This window comes from Chiloscyllium punctatum, chromosome 42 (genome assembly GCF_047496795.1).
Source record: "Chiloscyllium punctatum isolate Juve2018m chromosome 42, sChiPun1.3, whole genome shotgun sequence".
Classification (NCBI taxonomy): domain Eukaryota; kingdom Metazoa; phylum Chordata; class Chondrichthyes; order Orectolobiformes; family Hemiscylliidae; genus Chiloscyllium; species Chiloscyllium punctatum.
In genome coordinates this window covers 1,190,762-1,217,464 of record NC_092780.1, presented here as the reverse complement: position 1 = coordinate 1,217,464, position 26,703 = coordinate 1,190,762, and the positions used below count along the sequence as shown (strand labels likewise).

General features: G+C 44.1%; 1 protein-coding gene across 1 annotated transcript; it reads left to right on the top strand.

Moving 5' to 3' along the window:
* The first annotated feature begins 218 nt into the window (after positions 1–218).
* Positions 219–24,685, top strand: pgap3 (post-GPI attachment to proteins phospholipase 3). Its single transcript, XM_072561167.1, has 8 exons — positions 219–554; positions 2,880–2,977; positions 3,254–3,406; positions 8,548–8,610; positions 8,706–8,767; positions 10,158–10,294; positions 12,666–12,870; positions 24,316–24,685. Exons 1-8 carry the CDS (start codon positions 365–367, stop codon positions 24,362–24,364), a joined length of 957 nt encoding a protein of 318 aa, XP_072417268.1. The 5' UTR covers positions 219–364; the 3' UTR covers positions 24,365–24,685.
* Positions 24,686–26,703: the final 2,018 nt, after the last annotated feature.

Sequence of the window (26,703 nt, the reverse complement as noted above, 5' to 3'; positions counted from 1 at the left end):
GTGGGCGGGACAGTATGGTGAACGGGGCGGGGCTTTGTAGTGGGCGGGGTCTGGGAGTTGGTGTGTGGTGGGCGGGGGCTGTATGGTGAATGGGGCGGGGCTGTGCGGTGGGCGGGGCTGTGTAGTGAATGGGGCGGGGCTGAGCGGTGGGCGGGGCTGTGCAGTGGGCGGGGCGGGGCTGTGCAGTGGGCTGGGCTGGGCTGGGCGGGGCGGAGGGATGGAGGTGTGAATGGGCCCGGCTCGGGTTCGGACCCTTTGTTTTGCTGCTGTCCGTGTGCTGGAGACTGATGAAGCTGTAACCCCGGAAGTTTCGTGCGTTGGCCTGTGGTAGGACTCGGTTCCGGGTGTCCCGGCCGCTTTGAGGATGTGGCTCCGCCGTCTGGCCTATTACTGCCTGGGGCTGGCCGCTGTCGGCCTGCCCGCGGCCTCCTGCTCCCAGGGGGACCGGGAGCCCTATTATCGCGACTGTGTCCGACTGTGCGAGCGACACAACTGTACTGGGGTCCGGCTCCGGACATTCCGTAAACTACAGCCCCTCTACATGCTGGCAGCAGGTAAGGACCGCCTCTCCCCAAACACTGGGGTATAGTCCCACACTGACTCTCACTGGGGTACAGTCCCCCACACACTGACTCTCACTGGGGTACAGTCCCTCACACACTGACTCTCACTGGGGTACAGTCCCTCACACACTGACTCTCACTGGGGTACAGTCCCCCACACACTGACTCTCACTGGGGTACAGTCCCTCACACACTGACTCTCACTGGGGTACAGTCCCTCACACACTGACTCTCACTGGGGTACAGTCCCCCACACACTGACTCTCACTGGGGTACACTCCCACACACACTGACTCTCACTGGGGTACAGTCCCCCACACACTGACTCTCACTGGGGTACAGTCCCTCACACACTGACTCTCACTGGGGTACAGTCCCTCACACACTGACTCTCACTGGGGCACAGTCCCTCACACACTGACTCTCACTGGGGCACAGTCCCTCACACACTGACTCTCACTGGGGCACAGTCCCTCACACACTGACTCTCACTGGGGCACAGTCCCTCACACACTGACTCTCACTGGGGCACAGTCCCTCACACACTGACTCTCACTGGGGCACAGTCCCTCACACACTGACTCTCACTGGGGCACAGTCCCTCACACACTGACTCTCACTGGGGCACAGTCCCTCACACACTGACTCTCACTGGGGCACAGTCCCACACAAACTGACTCTCACTGGGGCACAGTCCCTCACACACTGACTCTCACTGGGGCACAGTCCCTCACACACTGACTCTCACTGGGGCACAGTCCCTCACACACTGACTCTCACTGGGGCACAGTCCCTCACACACTGACTCTCACTGGGGCACAGTCCCTCACACACTGACTCTCACTGGGGCACAGTCCCTCACACACTGACTCTCACTGGGGCACAGTCCCTCACACACTGACTCTCACTGGGGCACAGTCCCTCACACACTGACTCTCACTGGGGCACAGTCCCTCACACACTGACTCTCACTGGGGCACAGTCCCTCACACACTGACTCTCACTGGGGCACAGTCCCTCACACACTGACTCTCACTGGGGCACAGTCCCTCACACACTGACTCTCACTGGGGCACAGTCCCTCACACACTGACTCTCACTGGGGCACAGTCCCTCACACACTGACTCTCACTGGGGCACAGTCCCTCACACACTGACTCTCACTGGGGCACAGTCCCAAACACACACTGACTCTCACTGGGGCACAGTCCCTCACACACTGACTCTCACTGGGGCACAGTCCCTCACACACTGACTCTCACTGGGGTACAGTCCCACACTGACTCTCACTGGGGTACACTCCCACATACTGACTCTCACTGGGGTACAGTCTCTCACACACTGACTCTCACTGGGGTTCAGTCCCACACACTGACTCTCACTGGGGTACAGTCTCTCTCGCACACTGACTCTCACTGGGGTACAGTCTCTCTCGCACACTGACTCTCACTGGGGTACAGTCTCTCTCGCACACTGACTCTCTCTGGGGTACAGTCTCACACTGACTCTCACTGGGGTTCAGTCCCACACACTGACTCTCACTGGGGTACAGTCTCTCTCACACACTGACTCTCACTGGGGTACAGTCTCTCTCACACACTGACTCTCACTGGGGTACAGTCTCTCCCACACACTGACTCTCACTGGGGTACAGTCTCTCCCACACACTGACTCTCACTGGGGTACAGTCTCTCTCTCACACTGACTCTCACTGGGGTACAGTCTCTCTCACACACTGACTCTCACTGGGGTACAGTCTCTCTCACACACTGACTCTCACTGGGGTACAGTCTCTCTCACACACTGACTCTCACTGGGGTACAGTCTCTCTCACACACTGACTCTCACTGGGGTACAGTCTCTCTCACACACTGACTCTCACTGGGGTACAGTCTCTCTCACACACTGACTCTCACTGGGGTACAGTCTCTCTCACACACTGACTCTCACTGGGGTACAGTCTCTCTCACACACTGACTCTCACTGGGGTACAGTCTCTCTCACACACTGACTCTCACTGGGGTACAGTCTCGCGCACATGCACGCTGCCTCTCCCTGCGGGTCCCTATACTGTCAACGCGGCATGGGTTCTGCCTATCTCCAGTTTCTTTGTTCTTGTTGCACGTGAAAGTGTGGGCATTCAGTCAAGAATAATTTCAGCATCGAACATTTCCCTTCGTTTTATGATTTGGGCATTGCCTATTGTCTCAACACACATCATGTCATCAATGCAATAACCCTGAAATTAGCGTATTTGTGGTTGAATTGTTGGTCAGAAGTAGCTTGACTGTTGACCTTCTCTGTTTCTGCTGGCAGGTTGGAGCTGTGCTGATGACTGTAAATACAGTTGTATGTGGCTGACAGTGGGACTGTACATTCAGGAAGGGCACAAAGTGCCTCAATTTTATGGCAAGGTAAATGTAGGCACTGCAGTAATTCAAATTATTGATTGATACTGACTCTGGTTGGAGCATTCAGATTCTGAGGTTCCTGGGGGACACTATCTCTTGCTGTGAATCCTACAGGATCCACTTTGCTGTGACTCTGAGCCTCTTCATGAAAATACTGCCAATAACATAATGCTTTTCAAGACCATTTTTCGAGCCCCTCTACCACTGTGGGAAGTTGGCTCAGGATGCTTGTCTGATTCTCAACTTTAACTGGTGCCTTTCTTCTTTTTGTTTTTGCAGTGGCCCTTCTACCGATTCCTGTTCTTCCAAGAACCTGCCTCAGCCTTTGCCTCCATGCTGAATGGACTGGCCCACTATGTGATGCTGGGCAGGTACCAGGCTGCAGTGCCTCAAGAATCTCCTATGTACCATACATGCATCTCCTTTGCTATGGTAACGACATTCTAAGCTCTACTATTGTGAAAGAGTAGGTGCCTCTAGTCAGTGCAGTGAAGTGATACTGCAGAACAGGAAGCAGACTGATACCCCAAAACATTTGTTTCCCTGACCATTTATACAACGTGGGATCCAGGCTTCTGTCTGTGCAATGGATCTTGAGGAATGAATTTTTCTTTGGGCTGTTCACATATTCACACAGCTTGTTAGAGACATAGGGAAGGGAATCACCTGAGCCTATCCCTGGGCTTACCCTGTGACCGCATGCATAGTTTCCCAGGGAAGACAGGAGCTGGGACTTGGGCTGCTTTAATCCCCTCACCCCCAGTCCACAGTTAAAATTTTTGTCCACAAGTGAGGTGTTGAGGCACTCTCCAGCTTGTCCAATGCTTCTTTTCATCAGAGGGACTGCATGAAGGATCTAATTAGTACCTTTAGATTTTTTCCAGTTGCAATATTAAATTGAAATGTAAGGAGATTATACTAAATCTTTATTGGCGTCAGGTTTTGCCCCAGCTGGAATTTTGCCCCATTCTGAGAACCACACTTCGGGAATGATGCCAAGAACTTTTGCAGAGGGGATTGTTTTCCCAGTGGTGAGGAATTTTGTTAATAAGGAGATGCTGGTATTATTCTCCATAGAGGAGATTTGATAGAAATTTTGAATTTCATGGAGCAGCCATAATGTGTGAATATGTGAACTTGTCCAGGAAGAAGCAGCAGATTATCTAACTAGAGAGATTGCAGAACTGGAAAGATCTGAGCTACCTTGAATCTCCTGGTTGTTGAAACAAAAAATATATGCAAGTATGGTAAATGATTCGAAAGGCAGATGGAATGTTGGTGCTAATTGCAAAGTGAATAGGGCGTAAAAGTAGGATTGTTTTGTTCCAATTATGCAAGGCATTGGTGAGACCATGTCTAGAATACTGTGTATAGTTTTAGTCTTGTCAAAGAATAGGTTCTACAGACTTGGAACTGCAATGTGGCAGCATTAGTTAATACTTCAGTAAATCCTGAGGTAGTAATGTCCACAATATAATTGAGAGGGGGGGGGCGGTGTAGCTTTGCTCGCTGAGCTGTAGGTTTGATATCCAGACGTTTCATTACTTGGCTAGGTGACATATCAGTGGCGACCTCCAAGTGGAGGTCACCACTGATGATGTTACCTAGCCAGGTAATGAAACATCTGGATATCAAACCTACAGCTCAGCGAGCAAAGCTACACTCTAAACCTCAACCTGAACTACAAAGCTTGCAAAAACAATATAATTGAGTTTTGTGTCCAGTTTGAAAGGTAAAAGTCAGTTTAAAATATAGTCTTATACTTAACTGGGCTACCAAATAGGTGTAAAAGGTGAGCTGAGCTATAGATGAGGGATAAATCTATAGAAAGCAGTGGGGCAGATTTTTAAAATAAATATTTCATGGAACAAGGGTTGTCCATCCTTAGTTGTGAAAAAGTGGTGGTGAGCTGCCTCCTTGAACAACTATAATCTGCTACTGAAACTTTTCCCGCAATGCCATTAGGGAGGGTGTTCCAGCACTTTTACCCAGTAACCGTGAATGATCAGTAACGTACATCTTAGTCAGGATGGTGTGTGGCTTAGAGGAGAACTTGCTGATGGTGGTATTTCAATTAATCTTCTTCACTTGCCCTCCTGATATTAATAGTTGTGGGTTTGGAAAGTGCAGTCTAAGGATATTTGATAAATTTCTGCAGTGCATCTTGTAGATTAGATTCCTACAATATGGAAACAGGCTCTTTGGCACAACAAGTCCACACCGACCCTCCTAAGAGTAACCCACCCAGACCAACTCCCCAACCTTCCATTTACCCCTGTCTAATGTACCTAACACTATGGGCAATTTAGCATGGCCAATTCACCTGACCTGCACATCTTTGGACTGTGGGAGGAAACCGGAGCACCCGGAGGAAACCCACGCAGACACGGGGAGAATGTGCAAACTCCACACGGAGAGTCGCCCGAGGCTGGAATCGATCCCGGGTCCCTGGCGCTGTGAGGCAGCAGTGCTAACCACTGAGCTACCGTGCAAATGGTAGGCACCGGTGCTACTGAGTGTCGGTGGTGGAGGAAGTGGATATTTGTGGATGTAGTGCCAATCAAGTGGCTGTTTTGTCCTGGACAGTGTCAAGCTTCTTCAGTGTTTTTGGCTCTGCACCCATTCAGGCAAGTAGGGAGTATTCCATCGCATTCATCGTTTATGCCTTGCAGATGATGGACAGGCTTTGGGGAGTCAGGAGATGAGTGAGTTACTGCAAGTTTCTAGCCTCTAACATGCTGTAAAAATCATACATTACAAAAGAGGCCTTTGATCCATCAAGACTGCATTGACAAAAACTGCTCTAAATCTACACTAGTCCCACTTTCCAGCACTTGGCACATAGTCTTGAATGTTATGATATTTCATGTGCTCATCTAACTACTTTTTAAAGGTTGTGAGGTTCCCTCCTCAACTACCCTCCCAAACAGTGCATTTCAAATTCCCACTGTCTTCAGGGTGAAAAAGAATTTCCTCTAATCTCTATAAACCTCAATCTTTCACCTTAAAATTATGCCCCTTTTTATTGCCCCTTCAACTAAGGAGAATAGCTGCTTACTTTCTTTCCTGTATTTGCTCCTCATGATCTTATAGACCACCATCAGGTTTCCCTCTCTCAGACGACTTTGCTGCAAAGAAAACAATCCAAGCTTATCCAGTATCTCTCCAGCACTGAAATGCTCCATCCCAGGCAACATCCTGGTGACTCTCCCTTGCTGAAAATGTGTTGCCGGAAAAGCGCAGCAGGTCAGGCAGCATCTAAGGAAGAGGAGAATCGACGTTTCGGGCATAAGCCTTCTTCAGGAGCCCTGTTCCTTGGATGCTGCCTGACCTGCTGCGCTTTTCCAGCAACACATTTTCAGCTCTGATCTCCAGCATCTGCAGTCCTCACTTTCTCCTCGAATCTCCCTTGCACCCACTCTAGTGCAATCGCATCCTTCCTGTAGTGTGGTGACCAGAACTACACACAGTAATCCAGCTGTGACCCAATCAATGTTCTGTATGGCTGCAACATTGCTTCCCTTTGCTTATAAGCTATGTGACAACCAATAAAAGCAAATGTCCTGTATGAGGCCTTACTGCCCTAATAACCAATCCTGCTGCCTTCAGGGATCTGTGGCCATAGCATCCAAGATCCCTCTGAGCTTCCTAGTGTTCTGCCATTCATTTTGAGTACTCCCTTGTCCTGTTACTTTTTCCAAATTGTATTACCTCACATTTTCATGGTTAAATTCAATTTGATACTAATCTGATCAATCTGTCTACCCTTCTTGTACCCTAAAAATACCAGTGAATATGAAGGGGCAATAATTTGATTATGTCTTGTTGGAGATGGTCATTGGTGCTCTGGTGCATCCTATTTCCCACTTATCAGCCCAAGCCTGGATACGATCATTGTCTTTGTGTTTAGTATGGACTACTTCCGATTGGGAGGAGTTGAGAATTGTGCTGAATGTTGTGTATTCATAGGCAAATGTCCCTACATCTGACCTAATGATGGCGGGAAGTCATTGGTGAAACAGCTGAAGATGGTTGGGACTAGTACATTACCCTGAGGAGCTCTTGTGCCACAGTGTCTCTATATCAGACCTTAAGCCATGGGTTCAACTCCCACCTTTTCCAGAGGTTTGTAATAGCATTTCTGGCCAGGTTGATTGGAAAATATCCATGCAGAGGAACTCCTTCAGAAATATCCTAGATCTAAGATGATTCCCCTCCAACAAACACTAACATCATCTTTTACTCCGCAGATGACTTCAAACACTGGAAAGTCTGCCCCCAATGCCCGATGATTCCGGTTTTGTTAGAGCTTCTTGATGCCACACTTAGTCAAATGCAGCCTTGATGTCAAGGGCTGTCATTCTCCACTCCCCTCTGGAATTCAGCTCTTTTTGTCCATGTTTGAACCAAGGCTGTAATGAGGACAGGAGCTGAGTGGTCTGGTGGAACCCAGAGACTGGGTGTCACTGAGTAGGATAATGCTGAGCAGGTGCTGCTTGATAGCACTGTTACAAAATATGCTTTCCATCACTTTACTGATGATCGGGTGTAGATCAATGGGACTATAATTGGCCACGTTGGATTTGTCCTACATTTTGTGGATAGGACAAACCTGGGCAATTTTCCACATTGTCCTGGAGACAATGTCCAGTCCAGCTACCCACCATAGCTGTATTGGAAGAGCTTGGATTAAGGTGTGGGTAGTGATAGATCTGTAATAATATCTCTGAGTTTATTTAGAAAATATCTAACAATGACAGCAGAGACGTGTTGGTTAAATTTGTAGATGATGCAAAGATAGGTGTGAAAGTATGCTGTGAGAACGTTAGAACGAGAAACAAATTCATTAACTTTTGAAAGAAAAACTGGATTTGAATTAGAAAATTTCAAGAACAGAGGGAAAGAGCAAACAAGTAGGTTTATTTGGATGGATCTTTCAAAGTACTGAACAGACATGGTCGCATGTTTATGATTCTCAGAAGGTTTGTGCTGACTCCTTCCCTACCCACTGAGAGCTGGTGTTAATATTAATCCTTCCTCCACACCTCCCTCCCCCCAAAAACCTCCATATCATGCGTTCTCTGTTGTGATTGCCTGTGTCTTGTCCTCTCTCTGCTTGTCACCATCTCATATCATGCTTGTGCAGTGTTAAAAGTTCCTAAAATACTCCCTCCACCAACAACAACAAGGTTTGAAAGCTAAGGCCTTCAGTGGAACTTATAACAAACTGACAGTAAATGCAGGAAGGAGAGGGAGGGGTTTGAGAACCAAGAGGTACAGTCTCTGGACAATGGGCAGACTTTATTTCTGAGACAGGGAGAAAGCTCTTCAATAAGATGGTGAGGAATCATTGGAATCCTCTACCCCAGAGGGTTGTGGAGGCTGAGTCACCGAGTATGTTCAACACTGAGGCTGATTGATTTCTAGATATTAATAACACTGAGGAAATCAAAGATAATGTCAGTGATGTTGTTGAAATTGACGTTGATCTCGCTGAATGGCCACCACCTGCTCTTATTTCTTATGTCCTTGTGATAATCCAAACAATCAACAATTTTTTTCTCTTCTGGTAGATCACCCTCAATGCCTGGGTTTGGTCCACTGTATTCCACACACGTGACACTCCACTGACTGAGGTAAGTAACCAGATTCCTGGGGCTGTAACCTCAGTTATCACCAAACAATCATAGTTTTTAGCAGAATTGTTTTTATTGTAATTTTAATTTTTCAGAAAATGGATTACTTCTGTGCGTCATCGGTGGTGCTGTATTCCATCTACCTGTGCTGTGTCCGGTGAGTATTTCTTGTAGCACTTCCCCACGTCACAGCATTGTCAGTGTCCCATCAGCAGCAGCTGTTTTCAGTCTAACTGTTCAATCTTTTGGCAAGGCTTTGAACAATGATCCTGCATGCCATTAAACAACAACTTGTGTCCTCTATCTGAGAGACATGGTCTCCTTCAGCCTCAGGCTTCACCCAGTGTCTGCTCATGTCAGCTGTGGCTCAGTGGGAGCACTCTACCTTTGAACTAGATATTTATGGGTTCAAGTCCCTATCGATGATTTGATCTAAAGATTCCTAGGTTGACATTCCCAGTGCTGCACTGATGCCATGCTACACTGTTAGAGGTGGTGTGTTTTGGATGAAGCATTAAGCTGAAGTCTCACCTGACCCCTCAGATGGATGTAAATATTTCCACATCACAGTTCCAATGAAAGGCAGGGAGGTTCTCCACTCTGTCCTGCTCAATATTTATCCCTCAATTAGTTCAGGCCAAAAGGCCTGTTCCTGTATTGTACTAACATGATTTAGACAGGTTGTCTGGACATTTCACTGTTTGAAAGCTTGTGTGTGCAAATTGGTGATTGTGTCTCCTACAGGGAAACCGTGACTATATATAAGTACTTCATTGGCTCCGAAATGCTTTTGGAGTTCCTAGTGGTTGTGAACACTGCTGTAGGAATGCAAGATCTTCCTTGACGTTTGGTAGGAGGGAGAATTGTTAGTTCACACCTTAGAGCAGCATGTCAGGCGGACAGTGGTGTGTTTATAACTGAGCTGAGAGTGAGTGTCCTGTTCTCGCTGGCTACTGTTTAAGTGCAGAGACTGAGATTCCAGCCAGCAGCAGTCTGTGTGAGACCCATTAACCTGGACCACAGCCATGTCTTGGATGCAGTGTTCTTTGAAAGTCAGCCCCTCTGCTTCAAAATTCCCAAATCTGCCCATAAATTCACTCGACCCCCTCCGTTAAGCAAACCCTGCCATGATGCCACCTGAAGCTGTACTTCCTGGGTCAGTGACTACTGAATGACTAATGGATAAAAGACCTAAATGCCTGAAATCTCGTCTTTGTTCGCACTGTAGTACACGGAGAGTTAGAGTAACTGAAGCTGATTTGAAAGACCACATTTGGAATGTTTGCAGAGCTCACGAGGTGTAGGGTTGAGAAGTTGTGTGTTTTCTGCTGTTGGTACCTCACAGGAGGTTCTTTATCATTTTTAATCATTCTATAAACAGTATCCAGTCCAACTACACAAAGTATTTTGAGGCACTTTATAATGAATTTGCAATGAATGGCATTGCAAGAGTAGGAACCCCTGCTGTTTGGTTCTGTTTTACATTGCTTCACCCACTGTACCTGCTGAATGTTGCTTTGTCATATCTGGCTGTGTTGATTCTTCAGGACCGTGGGCTTGGCTCACCCTTGGGCAGCCAGTCTTTTTGGGGCCCTCCTCATTGGATTGTTCACATGTCACATCTGGTACCTCACCTTTGTGCATTTTGATTATGGGTACAACATGGCTGCCAATGTCTTGATAGGTAAGTGAGGCTCTGACAGGAGTTCATCTTATTCCTTATTTCAGTAAGAATATATTTAAAGTTGCAATGATTCTCTATCTCTGGGTTTAAATCCAGCCCACGCTGTTTAAGTACCAAGATCTTTACTCTGTAGTGAGGCCCGTGCAGCTTGTCCTGGGGAGTGTTTGATGGTTATGTGTAGGGGAAGCTTTGCTAGCAATTCAAATGACTAGAAAAAGTTTAACTAACAGTTTGAAAAAGTAGAAGGAGCTTTACTCTGTACCTAACCCTATCGTGTCCCTGCCATGAAATATGGAAACTATGATTCAACCAATTCATGCTGACCATGTTCCCAAACTAGACTACTCTCTCCGCCTTCATTTGGCCCATATCCTTCCAAACCTTTCCCATTCGTGAACTTATCCAAATGTCATTTAAATGAAATGTCTTTAACTATCTGCATCCACCACTTTCTTTGGCAATTCATTCCACGCATGAACTATGCTGTGCTTTTTTAAAAAAAAAGTTGTCCCTCAAATCATTTTTAAAATCTTTCTCCTCTCTCACATTAATGTGCCCCCCTAGTTTTGAACTCACCTGTCCTAGGGAAAAGATTCTGTCATTCGCCTTATCTATGCCCCTCACGATTTTATAAATCTCAGTAAGATCACCCCTCAATCTCCTATGCTCCAGTGAAAAATAGTTCCAGCCTATCCAGTCTATTTTTATATCTCAAGCCCCCCCATTCCTAGCAGCATCCTGGTAAATCTTTTCCGAACCCTCCCCAGTTTAATAATAGCCTTTCTGTAGCCAGGTAACCAGAACTACACACACTACTCCAGAAGAAGCCTCACCAACATGCTGTGTAAGCTCAACATGACAATCCAACTGTTATATTCAAAGGTCTGAGCAATGAAGGCAAGCATGGTAAATGCCACATTAACTACCCTGTCTACCTGTGATTCAAATTTCAAAGAATTTTGTACCTAAACCCCTAGGTGTCTCTGTTCTGCAAGACTACTCAAGATCCCTTAATTGTAAATTCTGTCCTTATTTGTATTACACAAATGCAATATCTCTTTTTTTCTAAATTGAAGTCTGCCTTTTGTTGGTGGAGCTTACTTGCAGATTAAAAAAAAGTAGAGTGAGTATGCTTGATGTTTGATTCTTGGCCTAGGAGAAATTTCTAGGGTGAGTGAGTAAAGATGCGTTTAGGGCAGACATAAAACCTAAAAAGAAATAGCAGGAATAAGTGCTTCAGCGCTCTGGCCTGCTCCACCATTCGTTATGAACATGGCTGGTCACCCAACTCGATAACCTGTTCCTGCTGTCCCCAATGTCATTTGATTCTTTTTAGCTACAAGTACTATATCCAATTCTTCTTGAAATCACATGATGTGTTGGCCTTGACTGCTTTCCATGGTAGAGAATTCCACAGGCCCACCACTCTCTGGGTTAAGCTATTTCTAACAGCTGACCCTGTATCCTGAGACTGTGACCCTTGGTTCTGGGAGCATGCTTCCTGCATCTGTTGCACTCCCTCCATAGTAAGAACATACTTCCTCAGTTAAGGAGAACAAAACTGCAAGCAGTACTCCAGGTGTGGTCTCACTAAGGCCTGATATAACTGCAATCAAAGAGTGTGGTGCTGGAAAAGCACAGCTGGTCAGGCAACATCAGAGGAGCAGGAGAATCGGATGCTGCCTGACCAGCTGTGCTTTTCCGGCACCACACTCTTTAATTGATCTCCAGCATCTATAGTCCACACTTTCTCCAATATAATTGTGGCAAAGTATCACTGCACCTGTACTCGAATTGTCTCGCACCTGTACTTGAATAATCTCACTATGAAGGCCTTCATACCATTTGTCTTCACCTTCTACATGCTTACCTGCAGCAACTGGTGTTTGAGGTCACTGTGATATAATGTGCATTCCCCTTTTTGTTTATAGACATTCAGGAAATAATCTGCCGCCTTGTTTTTGCGACCAAAGTGGATAACTCCACATTTATCCACATTATACTGCACCAGCTATGCATTTGCCCATTCATTCAACTTATCTGAATCTCTCAAACATTTCAGCATCCTTTTCACTGTTCACTTCCCACCAGCTTTGAGTCATCTGAGAAGAAATATTTTGGAGAACAAGCACTGAATCTTTGGTATTGTTTACACCAGAAGTCTGTGGAGGTTTGCCTCTTGGGTATGTTCAAGATTTAAGATGGCTAATCTTTTGTACTCTATAATCAAGAGATTTGGGAATTGGTTGAGAAAATAGGATTGAAGTAAAAGTCCAGCCAGGATTTTCCAGAAGGGAGGAGCAGACTTGAGTTGTATGTTATTTTTCATGTTAAGATGTTCATGTGCCTGCATTTCACTGTCTGGTTTCAGGGTTGATTAACCTCCTGTGGTGGCTCAGCTGGTGCCTCTGGAACCGATGTCACCTCCCCTATGTGTGGAAGTGTATGGTGGTTGTCATGATGCTGCATGGACTGGCTTTGCTTGAACTCCTGGACTTCCCTCCATTGTTGTGGGTGTTTGATGCTCATGCAGTCTGGCATTTCAGCACCATCCCTGTGCCATTCCTTTTTTACAGGTCAGTGATGAGATTTACTACTCTGTAGCTGTCTTCTCCAAGGAGGGTGTCATGCAGTTCACTGTGGCTTCACTTTCTCCTTCAAGTTATCCTGTTATCCACTACACTTGGCTTTTCCCCACATCCCTGAAAAATCTCATCAGATATTTAGCAATTCAGTCATACAGCACGGAAACAGACCCTGAGTTCAACTAGTCCACGCCAACCATTTTACCAAACTAAACAAGTCCTACTTTCCTATGTGTGGCCCATATCCCTCCAAACATTTCACATTCATGAACTTATACAAATGTCTTTTAAACTTTGTAATTGCCTGCATCTACCACTTCTTTTGGTAGTTCATTCCACACACAAACCACTGTGGTTGCCAGCATGTCCTTTTTAAAACTTTTTCTTCTTGCCCTAAAAATATGCCCTCTAATTTTGAACTCCCCTACCCTAGGGAAAAGACCCTTGCTATTTATTTTATTTATGCCCCTTATGACATTAAACTTCTATATGGTCACCTCTTCAACCTCCTAAGCTTCAGTGAAAAAAAGACCCAGCTATTTTGATATCTCAACCCCTATATTTCCGGCAATATCCTGATAAATCTTTTCTTGACCCTCTCTAGTTTAATAATATCCTTCCTATAGCACAGCGACCAGAAATGTACACAGTATTTCAAAAGAGGCCTTAAAATCCTGTACAACTTCGACATGACATTCCAACTCCTGTCCTCAAAGGGCTGAGCAATGAAGGCATGGTGGCTCAGTGGCTAGCACTGCTACCTCACAGTTGTAGGGACCCCAGATTTTGATTCTAGCCTCAGGCGACTGACTGTGGAGTTTGCACATTCTCCCCATGTCTGTGGGTTTCTGCCCACAGTCTAAAAATGTGCAGGTTAGGTAGATTGGCCTTGCTAAATTGACCATAGCATCCAGAGATGTGCAGGCTAAATGGGTTGCCTTGGGGAATGCAGGGTTACAGGGATAGGGTATGTGATGGGTCTGGATGGGATGCTGTTCAGAAGGTCGATGTGGCTGATGAGCCAAATGGTCTGCTTTCCCACTGGAAGGATTCTATTTCTATGAAAAGTGATAAATGCTTTCTTAACCACCTTGTCTACCTGTGGTGCAGATTTCAAAGAATTGTGTACCTGAATCCCTAGGTATCTCTGTTCTACAACACCACCCTAGTCCTATCATTAATTGTATAAGTCCTGCCCTTGTTTGTTTTACCAAAATGCAATACCTCGCATTTATCCAAATTAACATCCATCTACGCTCCTCAGCTCATTGACCCACTTGATCAAGATTTATTTGTAATCTTAGACAACTTTCTTCATTGTAAACAACACCAAAATTGGTGGTCGTGGTCAAACTCACTAACCATACATCCTATATTCTCATCCAAATGATTTCATATAAGTGATGAACAAAAGTGGACCCAGTACCAATCCCTGTGGAACGTGAATGGTCACAGGACTCCAGTCTGAAAAACAGCCCGCCATCGCCATCCTCTGTTTCCAGTTAAGGCAATTTTGTATCCAAATGGCAAGCTCACCCTGAATCCTATGTGATCTAACTTTACTAATTAGTCTACCATGTGGAACATTGTCAAAGGATTTGCTAAGGTACATGTAAGCAATGTCTACTGTTCTGTCGTCATCAATCTTTTTGGTTACTTTCTCAAAAAACTTGATCAGGTTAGTGCGACACTATTTCTCTTGCACAAAACCATGCTGTGGCTATCTTTAATCAGTCCTGGCCTCTCCAAATAGGAATTTCAGAATCACCTCCAACAATCTACCCAACACCAATATCAGGCACTCAGATCTGTAGTACACACACTTCTCCTTACAACTTTTCTTCAAAGCACAACACTCATCACCCTCCAGTCCTTGAGCACCTCACCTGTGGTTATAGAAGATACAAATATTTCTGTTAGGGGCCCCACAATTTCCTCCCTAACTTCCACACGTCCTGAGATACAGTTAATCAGGTCCCAGAGATTAATCTACCTTTATGTATTCTAAGACTTCCAGCACTTCCTCTTCTGTCCCTCCTGTCCTTTCTTCAGCCTAGTTTCTGTAATAACTGCGACATCCCGGTCCCGTGTTCCTACACACTCCCTGAGTTCATCATCCTGACTGTAAGATCCCCTGCATTGAAATAAATGTAGTTTAATTCTTCAGTTACCTTGTTCTCTGACTTGCTCTTGTCCGTCTTTTCTAATTAAATTGCACTTTTCTGATTCAGAACCATCTACTTCTTTATACTTTCTACTTAGGAATCTTTATTCCCACTCTGTTTTAGTATAAAGGTGCTCTATATTCTGACAAACCATCTGGCCTACCAGTCATCTTTATTAGAAGCATTAGAAGCTTTTTCCCCTTAGATTTGATGTTTTCCCCATCTTCTTTAGTTAACTGTGGATGGTGGTTCCTCCCATCCAGAAGTTTTCTTTACTTCTGAAATAGAATTAGTAAATCTCTCTGCCAAGATGTTGATCCCTTTCCATTTCAGGTGATGCCTTTTGAACAGGTCTTTTCTACCCCAGAAGAGATTCCAATGAACCAAAAATCTGAATACTTGCCCATTGCACAATCTCTTCAACCGTTGATTTGACTGTCCTATCTTTTTATTCCTCCTCTCACTAGCATGTGGCATCAAGAGTCAACCAGAGATGATGATCTTTTGAGGTTCAGCTTTTTAGCGTTCTACCTAACCTCTTGTTTTCATTCTGCAAAGCCTTAACCCTTTCCCCAACTATTGCATTCCTACCAATAGATACAACAGCTTCCAGCTTCTCAATCTCTCCCTTTTGACAATATGCTTCAAGAATTTTGGGTAGTCCTGAATCCTGGCACCACTAAGGGAAAATACTAACTTAGATTCATGCTCACTGCTGCAGAACCTCCTGTCTGTTCCCCTGACAGGAAAGTTCCCTATATCAATTATTCTTTTAAATATTGACAAACCCCACTTAACACAAGATTCATTCCTTCTGCCCCAGCTCTGACTCCCATTTCTATTTTTCTGAAAGAGACTAGCCCTTTCAACAGTACCTGAAGTGGAATATCTGTCTGAGAGAGGAATAGCCTCAGGACACTTCTGAACAAGCTTAGCTTTCTGATGGTTGATGAGTAGTTGGAAAGAAGTTGCCAGTGGGAGAGATCTACTGGACCCTCCACCCGACCAACAGTAAAATGGGGCAAAATATGCAAGAAGTAATATTTGGGTGTTTGTGATAAAGGGACAGCAATAACCATGGATGATTTTAATCTTCATATAAACTGGAAAAATAAGCTTGGCTGTAGTAGCCTGGATAAGGAGTTTATAGAATGTTTTTAAGGTAGGTCCTTAGAGTATCAAGTCCTTGAACCAATCAGAGCATATTAAAATTGGTCTTGTTTAATGAAATAGGATTAATTAATGGCCTCTGTGTCAAGGCATTTCTGGACAGCAGCGACCACAATACAAATTGAATTTTAGATCTAACCTGAAAAAGAAGCAAATGTGAGATCAGTGTTTTAAACTTAAATCAAGACCACTATGTGGACTTGGAAGCTGAGCTAGCTGAAGTGAACTTGGATACAAGGCTGAGAAATGGATCAATAGAGAAGTATGGCAGGTGTTTAGAGGATATTTCAGAGCGCTCAGAATAGATAACATTCCTACTGTAAAGAAAAACTCTGAAGGAAGGAACAACCATCCATGACTAACTAAAGTTGAGGGAAGCATCAAATTTAAGTTGGCAAAAAGCTTATTTCCATAAAGATGAGTGGTGGATCAGATGATTCGTCAGAGTAAAAAGAACGGAAGGAAATGAACAAAAGGTTAAATCACCAGGAAGAAAGAGCATGAGAGGGCGCTAATTAGAAACATGAAAACAGACATGAGTTTCTGCAGGATTTAAAGACAAATATTCAGTGAGTGATCTGCTTGAGAATGGGGAGTCAATAGGAGAAAATATGGAAATGGTGAATGAAATATATTTTGCTGTTCCTCTTCACTGTAGAGGATATAAAATAACCCAGTAACAGTTGTAAATGAGTTTGAGGGGAGGAACTTGATGAAATTATAATCATTAGGAAAGCAATACTGAGCCAACTGATGGTATTGTACACTGGCAAATCCTTCTGTCTTGGTACACTTTATCCTAATGTCTTGAAAGAGGTGGCTACTGAGGAGTAGATGCGCTGATGTTAATTTTTCAAAAGTCATAGATTCTGGAAGGTTCTGTAAGCTAGAAAATAAGAAATACAATCTGTATTCAATGAGGGAAGAAGGCAGAAAACCAGAAACCGAGGCCAGTTAGCTTGACATCCGTTTTGGGTAAGATGTTAGAACTGATCATTTAAGGAAGCTGGAACTGACCACTTTTTGGCGGGGGGAAGAGAGTTCAAGGTGGTCAGGAAGAGTCAGTATTTTCTGTGAGGAAGAACTTAATTGAAGTTCCTTGAAGTAGTAACTGGATAAAGGGGAGTCCATTGACACATTGGCCTTGAACTTGCAGAAGACATTTGAGAAAATGCCACAGGACGCAACAAGTGCAATCTCATCGGATGTGTCTGGAGGCCTTTGCAATTTATATCGATGACTTAATGAGGAGAGTGAGGCATGGTGGATAAATTTTGAAGATGACATGAAGATAGCTATGAAAATATGCTGTGAAGGTGACATGAGACTGGAGATGCATATTGATAGATTGGGCAAAAATCTAACAGATGTAGTGTAATGGGGGAAAATGTGAAATTAGCAAGAAGAGGATTCTGAGTAATCCAAGATGGAGGATGGGAAGAAATTTTGACTGTAACAGGCTGCACCTTTTTTGAGGTATTTTAGGTGTTGGAGGTGATTTTCTCGAATTCCAGGAGCCGTAATTACTGTTTTATATGCTGTTGCATTGTTTTGGAACTTTGGAGAGAAATAAAAAGTCAAAACATGGCACTTTTAAAAGGGAGAGGAATGGACAAAGACAGCACATGGTCAAGCCAGTGCAGGAGAGAGGGAGAGAAAGAAATCCACACTGCAAACTGACAGCGGTGAACCTGCACAGTTACTGCCTTTGCTGTTGAATTGATGTATCGCTGGACATTGGCATGCATCTAGGAAAATTAACAAACAGTGAAATTCACAACTGATCTTTGAGGAACCTGTTTGGGAGAGGTCGCAACACAGAAACAGATAAGTGAATAGTTTTAAGTGTGGCCTTGCTGTAAATCTACAATAGTGAGTAGAGTGGATTCTTTCTTGATTATGTTTTAGTGAGATTTGTCTCTTGATTAAGCTTAAATATAAGCCATAAGTATTAAGATAGCCTGGAGCAGTGTTTGTAGAGGAATACGACAGTGCTATTTTCTGGGTCTGTAGATTGGAAGAAGCAAAAATGGCCTTTAGTAGAATGATATGCTTTTCTTATCGGATGCGGGAATTTAGGGAGAGTTTACGTATTACTGAGGATTACATCTGCAATAAATGCGGTTGTTTGCGAAGTCGATCAGACCAAATGCATCAGTTGGAGTGACAATTAGAGACAATGTGGAATTTACAAGAACAAGTGATGGATGGCAGTTATATGAAGGGAGAAAAGCCGCAGATACGGTCATATAAATGGGTTAATTCCAGGAAAGGTAAGCAGGTAGTACAGGAGTATTCTGTGGCTATCCCCATTTCAAACAAGTATGCTGTTTTGGAAAATGTAGGGGTGATGGATTCTCAGGGGAACGTAGCACGAACAGCCAAGTTTCTGGTATCGAGACTGGCACTAATGCAATGAGGGGTACGTCTGGTTCCAAGAGATTGTGTTAGGGGACTCTCTACTCTGAGGCACAGACAGATGTTTCTGTGACCAGCAGTAAAAAATCAGAATGGTGTGTTGCCTCCTGGTTCCAGGATCAGGGATGTCTCAGAGGGTGCAGAATGTTCTCAAGGGAGAGAGGGTCCAGCAGGATTTTGTTGTGCACATTGGAACTAATGATATAGGAAGGGAAAAGGATGAGATTCTGAAGGGAGAATATAGAGTTAGGGAGGAATTTAAAAAGGAGATCCTTGAGCGTAGTAATATCTAGATTACTCCTGGTACTGTGAGCTAGTGAGTGTAGGAATAGGAGGATAGAGCAGATGAGTGTGTGGCTGAGGAGCTGGTGCAGGGGAGGAGGATTTATGTTTTGGGATCATTGGAATCTCTTCTGGGGTAGAAGTGACCTGTGCAAGAAGGACTAATTGCATCTGAATTGGAAGGGGACTATTATACTGTTAGGGAGATTTGCTAAAGCTGCTCAGGAGGATTTAAACTTGCAAGGTTAGGGTGTGGGACCCAGGGAGATAGTGAGGAAAGAGATCAATCTGAAACTGGTACAATTGAGAAAAAAAGAGTCAAACAGTCAGGGGCAGGAAGGAACAGCAGAGAAAAAAGATAGGACTGATAAACTGCATTTATTTCAATGCAAGAGGCCTAACAGGGAAGGCAGATGAACTCAGGGCATGGTAAGGAACATGGGACTGGAATATCATAGTAATTACAGAAACATGGCTCAGGGATGGGCAGAACTGGCAGTTTAATGTTCCAGGATACAAATGCTGCAGGAAGGATAGAAAGGGAGGCAAGAGAGGAGGGGAGTGGCATTTTTGACAAGGGATAGCCCTACTGCTGCACTGTGGGAGGATATTCCCAGAAATACATACAGGGAACTTATTTGGGTGGAACTGAGAAATAAGAAAGGGATGACCACCTTATTGGGATTGTATTATAGACCCCCCAATAATCAGCGGGAAATTGAGAAACAAATTTGTGAGGAGATCTCAGTTATCTGTAAGACTAATAAGGTGGGTATGGTAGGGGATTTTAACTTTGCAAACATAGACTGGGACTGCCATAGTGTTAAAGGTTTAGATGGAACAGAATTGTGGGTGACACGGTGGCTCAGTGGTTAGCACTGCTGCCTCACAGCACCAGGGACCCGGGTTCGATTCGTGCGACTGTCTGTGTGGAGTTTGCACATTCTCCTCGTGTCTGCGTGGGTTTCCTCCGGGTGCTCTGGTTTCCTCCCACAGTCCAAAGATGTGCAGGTTAGGTGAATTGGCCATGCTAAATTGCCCATAGTGTTAGGTGCATTAGTCAGAAGGAAATGGGTCTGGGTGGGTCACTCTACGGAGGGTCGGTGTGGACTTGGTGGGCCAAAGAGCCTGTTTCCACACTGTAGGGAATCTAATCTAATTTAAGTGTGTACAAGAAAGTTTTCTGATTCAGTATGTGGATGTACCTACTAGAGAAGATGCAAAACTTGACCTACTCTTGGGAAATAAGGCAGGCAGGTGACTGAGGTGTCTGTGGGGTAGCACTTTGGGGCCAGGGACCATAATTCTATTAGTTTTAAAATAGTGATGGAAAAGGATAGACCAGATCTAAAAGTTGAAGTTCTAAATTGGAGGAAGATTAATTTTGATAGTATTAGGCAGAGCTCCCAAAAACTGATTGGGGACAGATGTTCACAAGTAAAGAGATGGTTAGAAAATGGAAAGCCTTCAGAAATGAGATAACGAGAGTCCAGGGACAGTATATTTCTTTAGGGCGAAAGGAAAGGCTGGTTGGTGTAGGGAATGCTGGATGACTAACAAAATTGAGAATTTGGTTAAGGAAAAGAAGGAAGCATACGTCAGGTGTACACAGGATAGATCGAGTGAAGCCTTTAGGTATAAAGGCAGTAGGAGTATAGAGTTTTAGTCATAGAGATGTACAGCACAGAAACAGACCCTTTGGTCCAACCCAATCTAGTATACTTAAGAGGAAAATGAGGAGGGCAAAAAGGACACAACATAGCTTTGGCAAACAGGGTTAAGGAGAATCTAAAGGGTTCTTACAAATGCATGAGACAAAAGGATAACTAGAGCCAGAATAGGGCCCCTTACAGATCAGCAAGGTTTTTGTGTGGAGCCTCAGGAGATGGGGGAGACACTAAACGAGTATTTTGGATCAGTGTTTACTGTAGAGAAGAGCATATAAGATAGAGAATGTAGGGAAGTAGATGGTGACATCTTGAAAAATGTCGATATTGCAAAGGAGGAAGTGCTGGATGTCTTGAAACGTGTAAAAATTGATAAATCCCCAGGACCTGATCAGGTGTGCCCTAAACTCTGGGAAGCTAAAGAAGTGATTGCTGGGCCCTTTGCTGAGATATTTGTGTCATCAGTAGTCACAGAGTGGTTAACATAATGTCACTATTTAAGAAAGATGGTATGGTCAAACCAGGGAACTATAGACTGGTGAGGCTGTGTCTGTGGTAGGCAAATTGTTGGAGGGAATCCTGAGGGACAGGATTTATATGTATTTGGAAAGGCAAGGACTGATTAGGGATCATCACCATGACTTCATGCGTGGGAAATCATGTCTCTCGAACTTGATTGAGTTTATTGAAGAAGTAGGAAAGGGGATTGAGGGCAGAGTGGTAGACATGATCTATATGGATTTCTGTAAAGCATTCGACAAGGTTTCCCATGGGAGACTGGTTAGCAACGTTGGATCTCACGGAATACAGGGAAAACTAGACACTTGGAAACAGAACTGGCTCAAAGATAGAAGACAGAGGGTGGTGGTGGAGGGTTGTTTTTCAGACTGGAGGCCTGTGACCAGTGGAGTTCCACAAGGATGGTGCTGGGTCCACTACTTTTCAACATTTATATAAATGACCTGATATGTGCATAAAGGTATAGTTATTAAGTTTGCAGATGACATCAAAATTGGTGGTGTAGTGGGGAGCGAAGAAGGTTACCTCCGATTACAATGGGATCTTGACCAGATGGGCCAATGGGCTGAGGAAATGGAGTTTAATTTAGATAAATGTGAGGTGCTGCATTTTGGGAAAACAAACCTTAGCAGGACTTATACAAGTTTTGAGAAGGTTTGTAGCTCAAGTTGAGGTTCTGGCTGTAGGTTTGCTTACTGAGCTGGAAGGTTCATTTCCAGATGTTTTGTCACCCTACTAGGTAAATTTTTCAGTGGGCCTCTGGGCAAGGCACTGTTGATAATTCCTGCTTTGTATTTAAATGTCTATAAACGTATAAATACGAAGCAGGGCTTATCAACAGTGCTTCGCCCGGAGGCCCACTGAAGATGTTACCTAGTAGGGTGATGAAACGTCTGGAAATGAACCTTCCAGGTCTTCTACACTTAATGGTAAGGTCCTGGGGAGTGTTGCTGAACAAAGAGACCTTGGAGTGCAAGTTCATAGCTCCTTGAAAGTAGAGTCACAGTAGATAGGATAGTGAAGAAGGCATTTGGTACACTTTCCGTTATTGGTCAAAGTATTGAGTATAGGAGTTGGGAGGTCATGTTGTGGCTGTATAGGACATTGGTTAGGCCACTTTTGGAATATTGCATGCAATTCTGGTCTCCTTCCTATCGGAAGGATGTTGTGAAATTTGCAAGGGTCAGAAAAGTTGTACAAGGATATTGTTAGGATTGTAGGGAGAGGTTGAATAGGCTGGAGCTGTTTTCGCTGGAGCGTCAGAGGCTGAGGGGTGGCCTTCTAGAGGTTTATAAAATTATGAGGGGCATGGATAGGACAAATAGACAGTCTTTTCCCTGGGGTGGGGAGTCCAGAACTAGAGGGCATAGGTTTAGGGTGAGAGGGGAAAGATATAAAAGAGACCTATCAACGTATTCATGCAAAGGGTGGTGCATGTATGGAATGAGCTGCCAGAGGAAATTGTGGAGGCTGATACAATTGCAACATTTAAAAGGCATCTGGATGGGCGTATGAATAGGAAGGGTTTAGAGGGATATGGGACTAGATTTCTTAGTGTGGAAACAGGCCCTTCGGCTCAACAAGTCCACACCGAACCGCCGAAGCACACCCACCCAGACCCATTCCCCTATACTCACTCCTCACCTAACACTACGGGCAATTCAGCATGGCCAATTAACCTAACCTGCACAACCTTGGACCGTGGGAGAAAACCGGGGCACCTGGAGGAAACCCACGCAGACACGAGAATGTGCAAACTCCACAGTCAGTCGCCCGAGGCAGGAATTGAACCCGGGTCTCTGGCGCTGTGAGGCAACAGTGCCACCGTGCTGCTCACAAATGCTCACAAGTGGGACTAGATTAGGTTGGGATATTTGGTCGGCGTGGACGAGTTGGACCGAAGGGTCTGTTTCTGTGCTGTACATCTCTATGACTCTAAGAGTAAAAAAAGTACAAAATGTTATCTGAATGAAAAGTGATTGCAGAATTCCAATCAGCAGAGATCTAGGTGTTCTGGTGCTGTAGTCACTATGTTAGCTTACAAGTGCAGCATTTAATCAAGAGCGGTAACAAAATCATGTCCTTTATTACAAGAAGACTTGAATATAAAAGTAAACATAGTGTTTCAGTTATAGAGAATATTGGTTGGACCGTGTCCTTTATACTGTCCTCAGATTGGGTCTCCCTCCTGAAGGAAGGATCTAAATGCTTTGGAGGTGGTTCAATGGACATTTACTAGTGATCCCTGGAATGAGTGGGTTTTCTCATGAGTCAAGGTTGGACACGCTGTACTTGTTTCCAATGCGATTTAGAAGTGAGGGATAACTTGGTTGAACCGTGTAAGATCCTGAATGAGTTGGATGTGGAAAAGATATTTCTTATGGTCAGTCCAGAACCAGAGAGCTTTGCTTTAGAATGAGGGATCACCTTTGTAGGACAAAGTATATCTCAGAGGGTTGTGCAACTTTGGAATTCTCTGCATCAGAAAGCATTGGAGATAGGACATTAAATAATTTTTAGGCGGAGGTGGATAAACTCTTGTTGGGGGATTCAAAGATTTATCAGGGTTAGCTAGAGCTGTGAAATTTGAAACACAAACAGAGCAGCACTGAACTTATTGAAAAGTACAGGCTTGAGGGGCCGAATTGCCTAATTCTGTTTCCAATTGATATATTCCTATACAAGACAAAAGTTTATTAACTGAAGTCCTTCTTCCCTCAATATGATCGAAATCAAAGACCAGAAGGAAGAACATTTTGAATTTGCTCAAGTCCTGTGTTCATAGACTCGTTAAAATATGCCAAACAACTCCAACCGCAGTGCAAGAAATCAAATCTGTAAATTCCAAGAGGGCAGCCTGCAGCTTCCACATTATAGGCTCGTGAGGTAAGTGTTGGAGATCAGTATGAAGACAGAATGCCAGACCCCCTCTGAGACCCTGATACTGAACACTAGTCCCCCTCGGTCTTTACGAGTCTGTTATTGGGACTCAACATTCTCTACATGAGGACATCACTTGTAGTAAATGTCTGTATTGCCGGTCTTCCATTCTGCTGACAGATGGATATGTTCTGGAGTTGGATGGCTGGTCTAAACTGTTTATTGTAGAAACTTTTACCTTGTAGATATAAAGATGATGTTGCACTTCAACAAGACATACAATTGTGATTACATTAACACTCTCCTTGTCTGTCTCTGTCTCTCTTTGCTCCCAGCTTTCTAATTGATGACAGTTGGCACCTCCTTGATGTGAAAATGGAATAAGCAATTGCCTGTGAGCTGCTGCATCTGAATGTGAACGTCTGAGACAGTGTCTCACTCACCTGCGTGGACATTACACTGATCACTACTAAAGCTGACCAGTTGATGCAAGACAGGATTCTGTCAAGGCTCAGAACCCTGAAACAGAGGACACATCTCACTGGGATGATGTGCTGAAAGTCAAACTCTGTTATTCCCAGAGTCATCACAAAAGTTAAGATTTTATCAGAATAGTTTCCCAGTTTACCTGCCTTTTTAGACTCTGCTTAACAGAAAATACATGCCAGATTTCTGTATAAAACAAGAACTACTATTTATTACAAATAGATTTGAGCTACAGATGAACAAATATGAACTGTCGACATATACTTCAATTAATGAAAACTCCAGCCCCTTAAAACTCACCTGGCACAGACACAGCAAAACAAAGAATTGGTGTTATATGGAAGGAAAAACTGAAGGCATTTCAATGGTGTCTGTCTGCATTGATACTTTTACTTGTCAGGATTTGCTGTTTCTCCATCTTTCTTCAGGAATGTATTACTTCCGCATAGAGGACACAGAGAACTATTTAACAAATTGCCAGGTCTCTTAGCTATGGGTTAGAAGCCAGTTTACAGCAACTGTGAGGGAAAACAAATTGGCGTTCTTTATGTTTTAACTTTTTTAACTGTAGAGAAAGACTCCACTGCCCTTCCAGAGGTCTGAATGCCTATGGCCACATTGTTAACACCCACAAGTTGTTCAACTTCTTGGGAGACAATCTCATCATTGTTGGCAGGCAAAAAGGGCCTTTGGTCTGTGAACTGTTAATTAACCTTCTTGCACTACTTGAACAAGCAACCGTGTTTACACCACTTCGAAAGAGTTTTTAAAACAATTCGTTTCACATTTATCTGCAATTAAAATCAGAAATTAATAAAGAAACTGTCTTGACAAGCAGGATTTGGGAAAAGAGGAGGAGAGTAGAACTGGCTATGTTTCTCTTTTAGAGATTTGGCACAGAGACTATGGGCCAAATAACCACTCCCTGCCCCAATGCTGCTCCATGTCCATTTTTAATCAGAACCATTGGTTGGGGAGATAATTTTATCTGAGATATTGAGAACCTAACTGCACTCCATGATCTTTTTTGCGAACAGATTTCTGAGCTGACTGGCTACATGGTCAGTGTATACTGTTATATTTTAGTTCTCATTAGGGAACTGTTGTCTTTTTTTATTATTTCTCTGGCTGGTTGCAGCTGTGTTACTTTTGTCCTTTCTAAGTGAGGACAATGATGATTTTGAGGGAGGGCTTGACCCTTGCACTATGGCTTTTAGTATTTGCACTTTCTTTTTGCATGTTCTTCACTATCCTATCTACTTGCGACTCCACTTTCAAGGAACTATGAACCTGCGCTCCAAGGTCTCTGTTCAACAACACTCGCCAGGTCCTTGCCATCAAGTGTATAAGTCCTAATTGGCCTATATCCCTCAAACCCTTTGTATACATATACCCATCCAGATGTCTTTTAAATGCTGTATTGTACCAGCCTCCACCACTTCCTCATTACATAGAAACACCACCCTCTGTGTGAAGAAGTTGTCCCTTAGGTCCCTTTTTATATCTTTCCCCTCTCACCCTTAACCTATGCTCTGTAGTTCAGAACTCCCCCATCCCAAGGAAAAGATCTTGCCTATTTATTCTATTCATGCCCCTCATGATTTTATAAGGTCACCTCTCAGCCTCTGACACTCCAGGGTCCCCATGACTGTGTTTCCACCTTTGGTGTTTGGACTGAGCCCCCGCTGGTCAACTGCATCTTTACAAAAAAATCTAAGATTGTGTTTCCTTTTCAGCTCTGCCACCAAGTGGTAGAAAATACCTAGAGCAGCCTGACTGTGTTTCTGGGTATGAGACAGAGCCTGTGGAGGGGTAAAAGATGGAAGGAAGGAAGGGGTGGAGGCTTCATTCAATCTTTGTTCAGATTCAATCAGCCCAGAAAATGTCCTTCACACCACATTCATGCACTGAATTTGCTACTTTGACTTCATTGTGATTCTGTGCACACCTGTAGCTGCAAGACTCCACCTCCCTGCTCCTATCTCTGTCTCCTGCTCCAGATGCTGTTTTTGTGTTGGAAGTCATAGGTGAAGTTGGTCACAAGACTGCTGCACAGATTAGAGTTAGAATTATTCAGTAATTTATGAGTAAGCTTTCTCCTGTTTAATGCATTCACCGTGCACCCTGAAATGTCTGAATTGAATGGTTAAACCCATTCACTGAATGTCTGAAATAATTTTGAATAAAGGAATACAGTTTTTAATAAATCTGTCTGAATCTGGGAACTCTTAACATCA

Excerpts from the sequence above, each read along its gene's own strand:
- pgap3 (XM_072561167.1), top strand. The coding sequence starts at position 365 with ATGTGGCTCCGCCGTCTGGCCTATTACTGCCTGGGGCTGGCCGCTGTC. Across the intron at positions 555-2,879 it reads CCTCTACATGCTGGCAGCAG|GTTGGAGCTGTGCTGATGAC; the intron begins GTAAGGACCGCC and ends TTCTGCTGGCAG. Across the intron at positions 8,611-8,705 it reads GTGACACTCCACTGACTGAG|AAAATGGATTACTTCTGTGC; the intron begins GTAAGTAACCAG and ends TTAATTTTTCAG.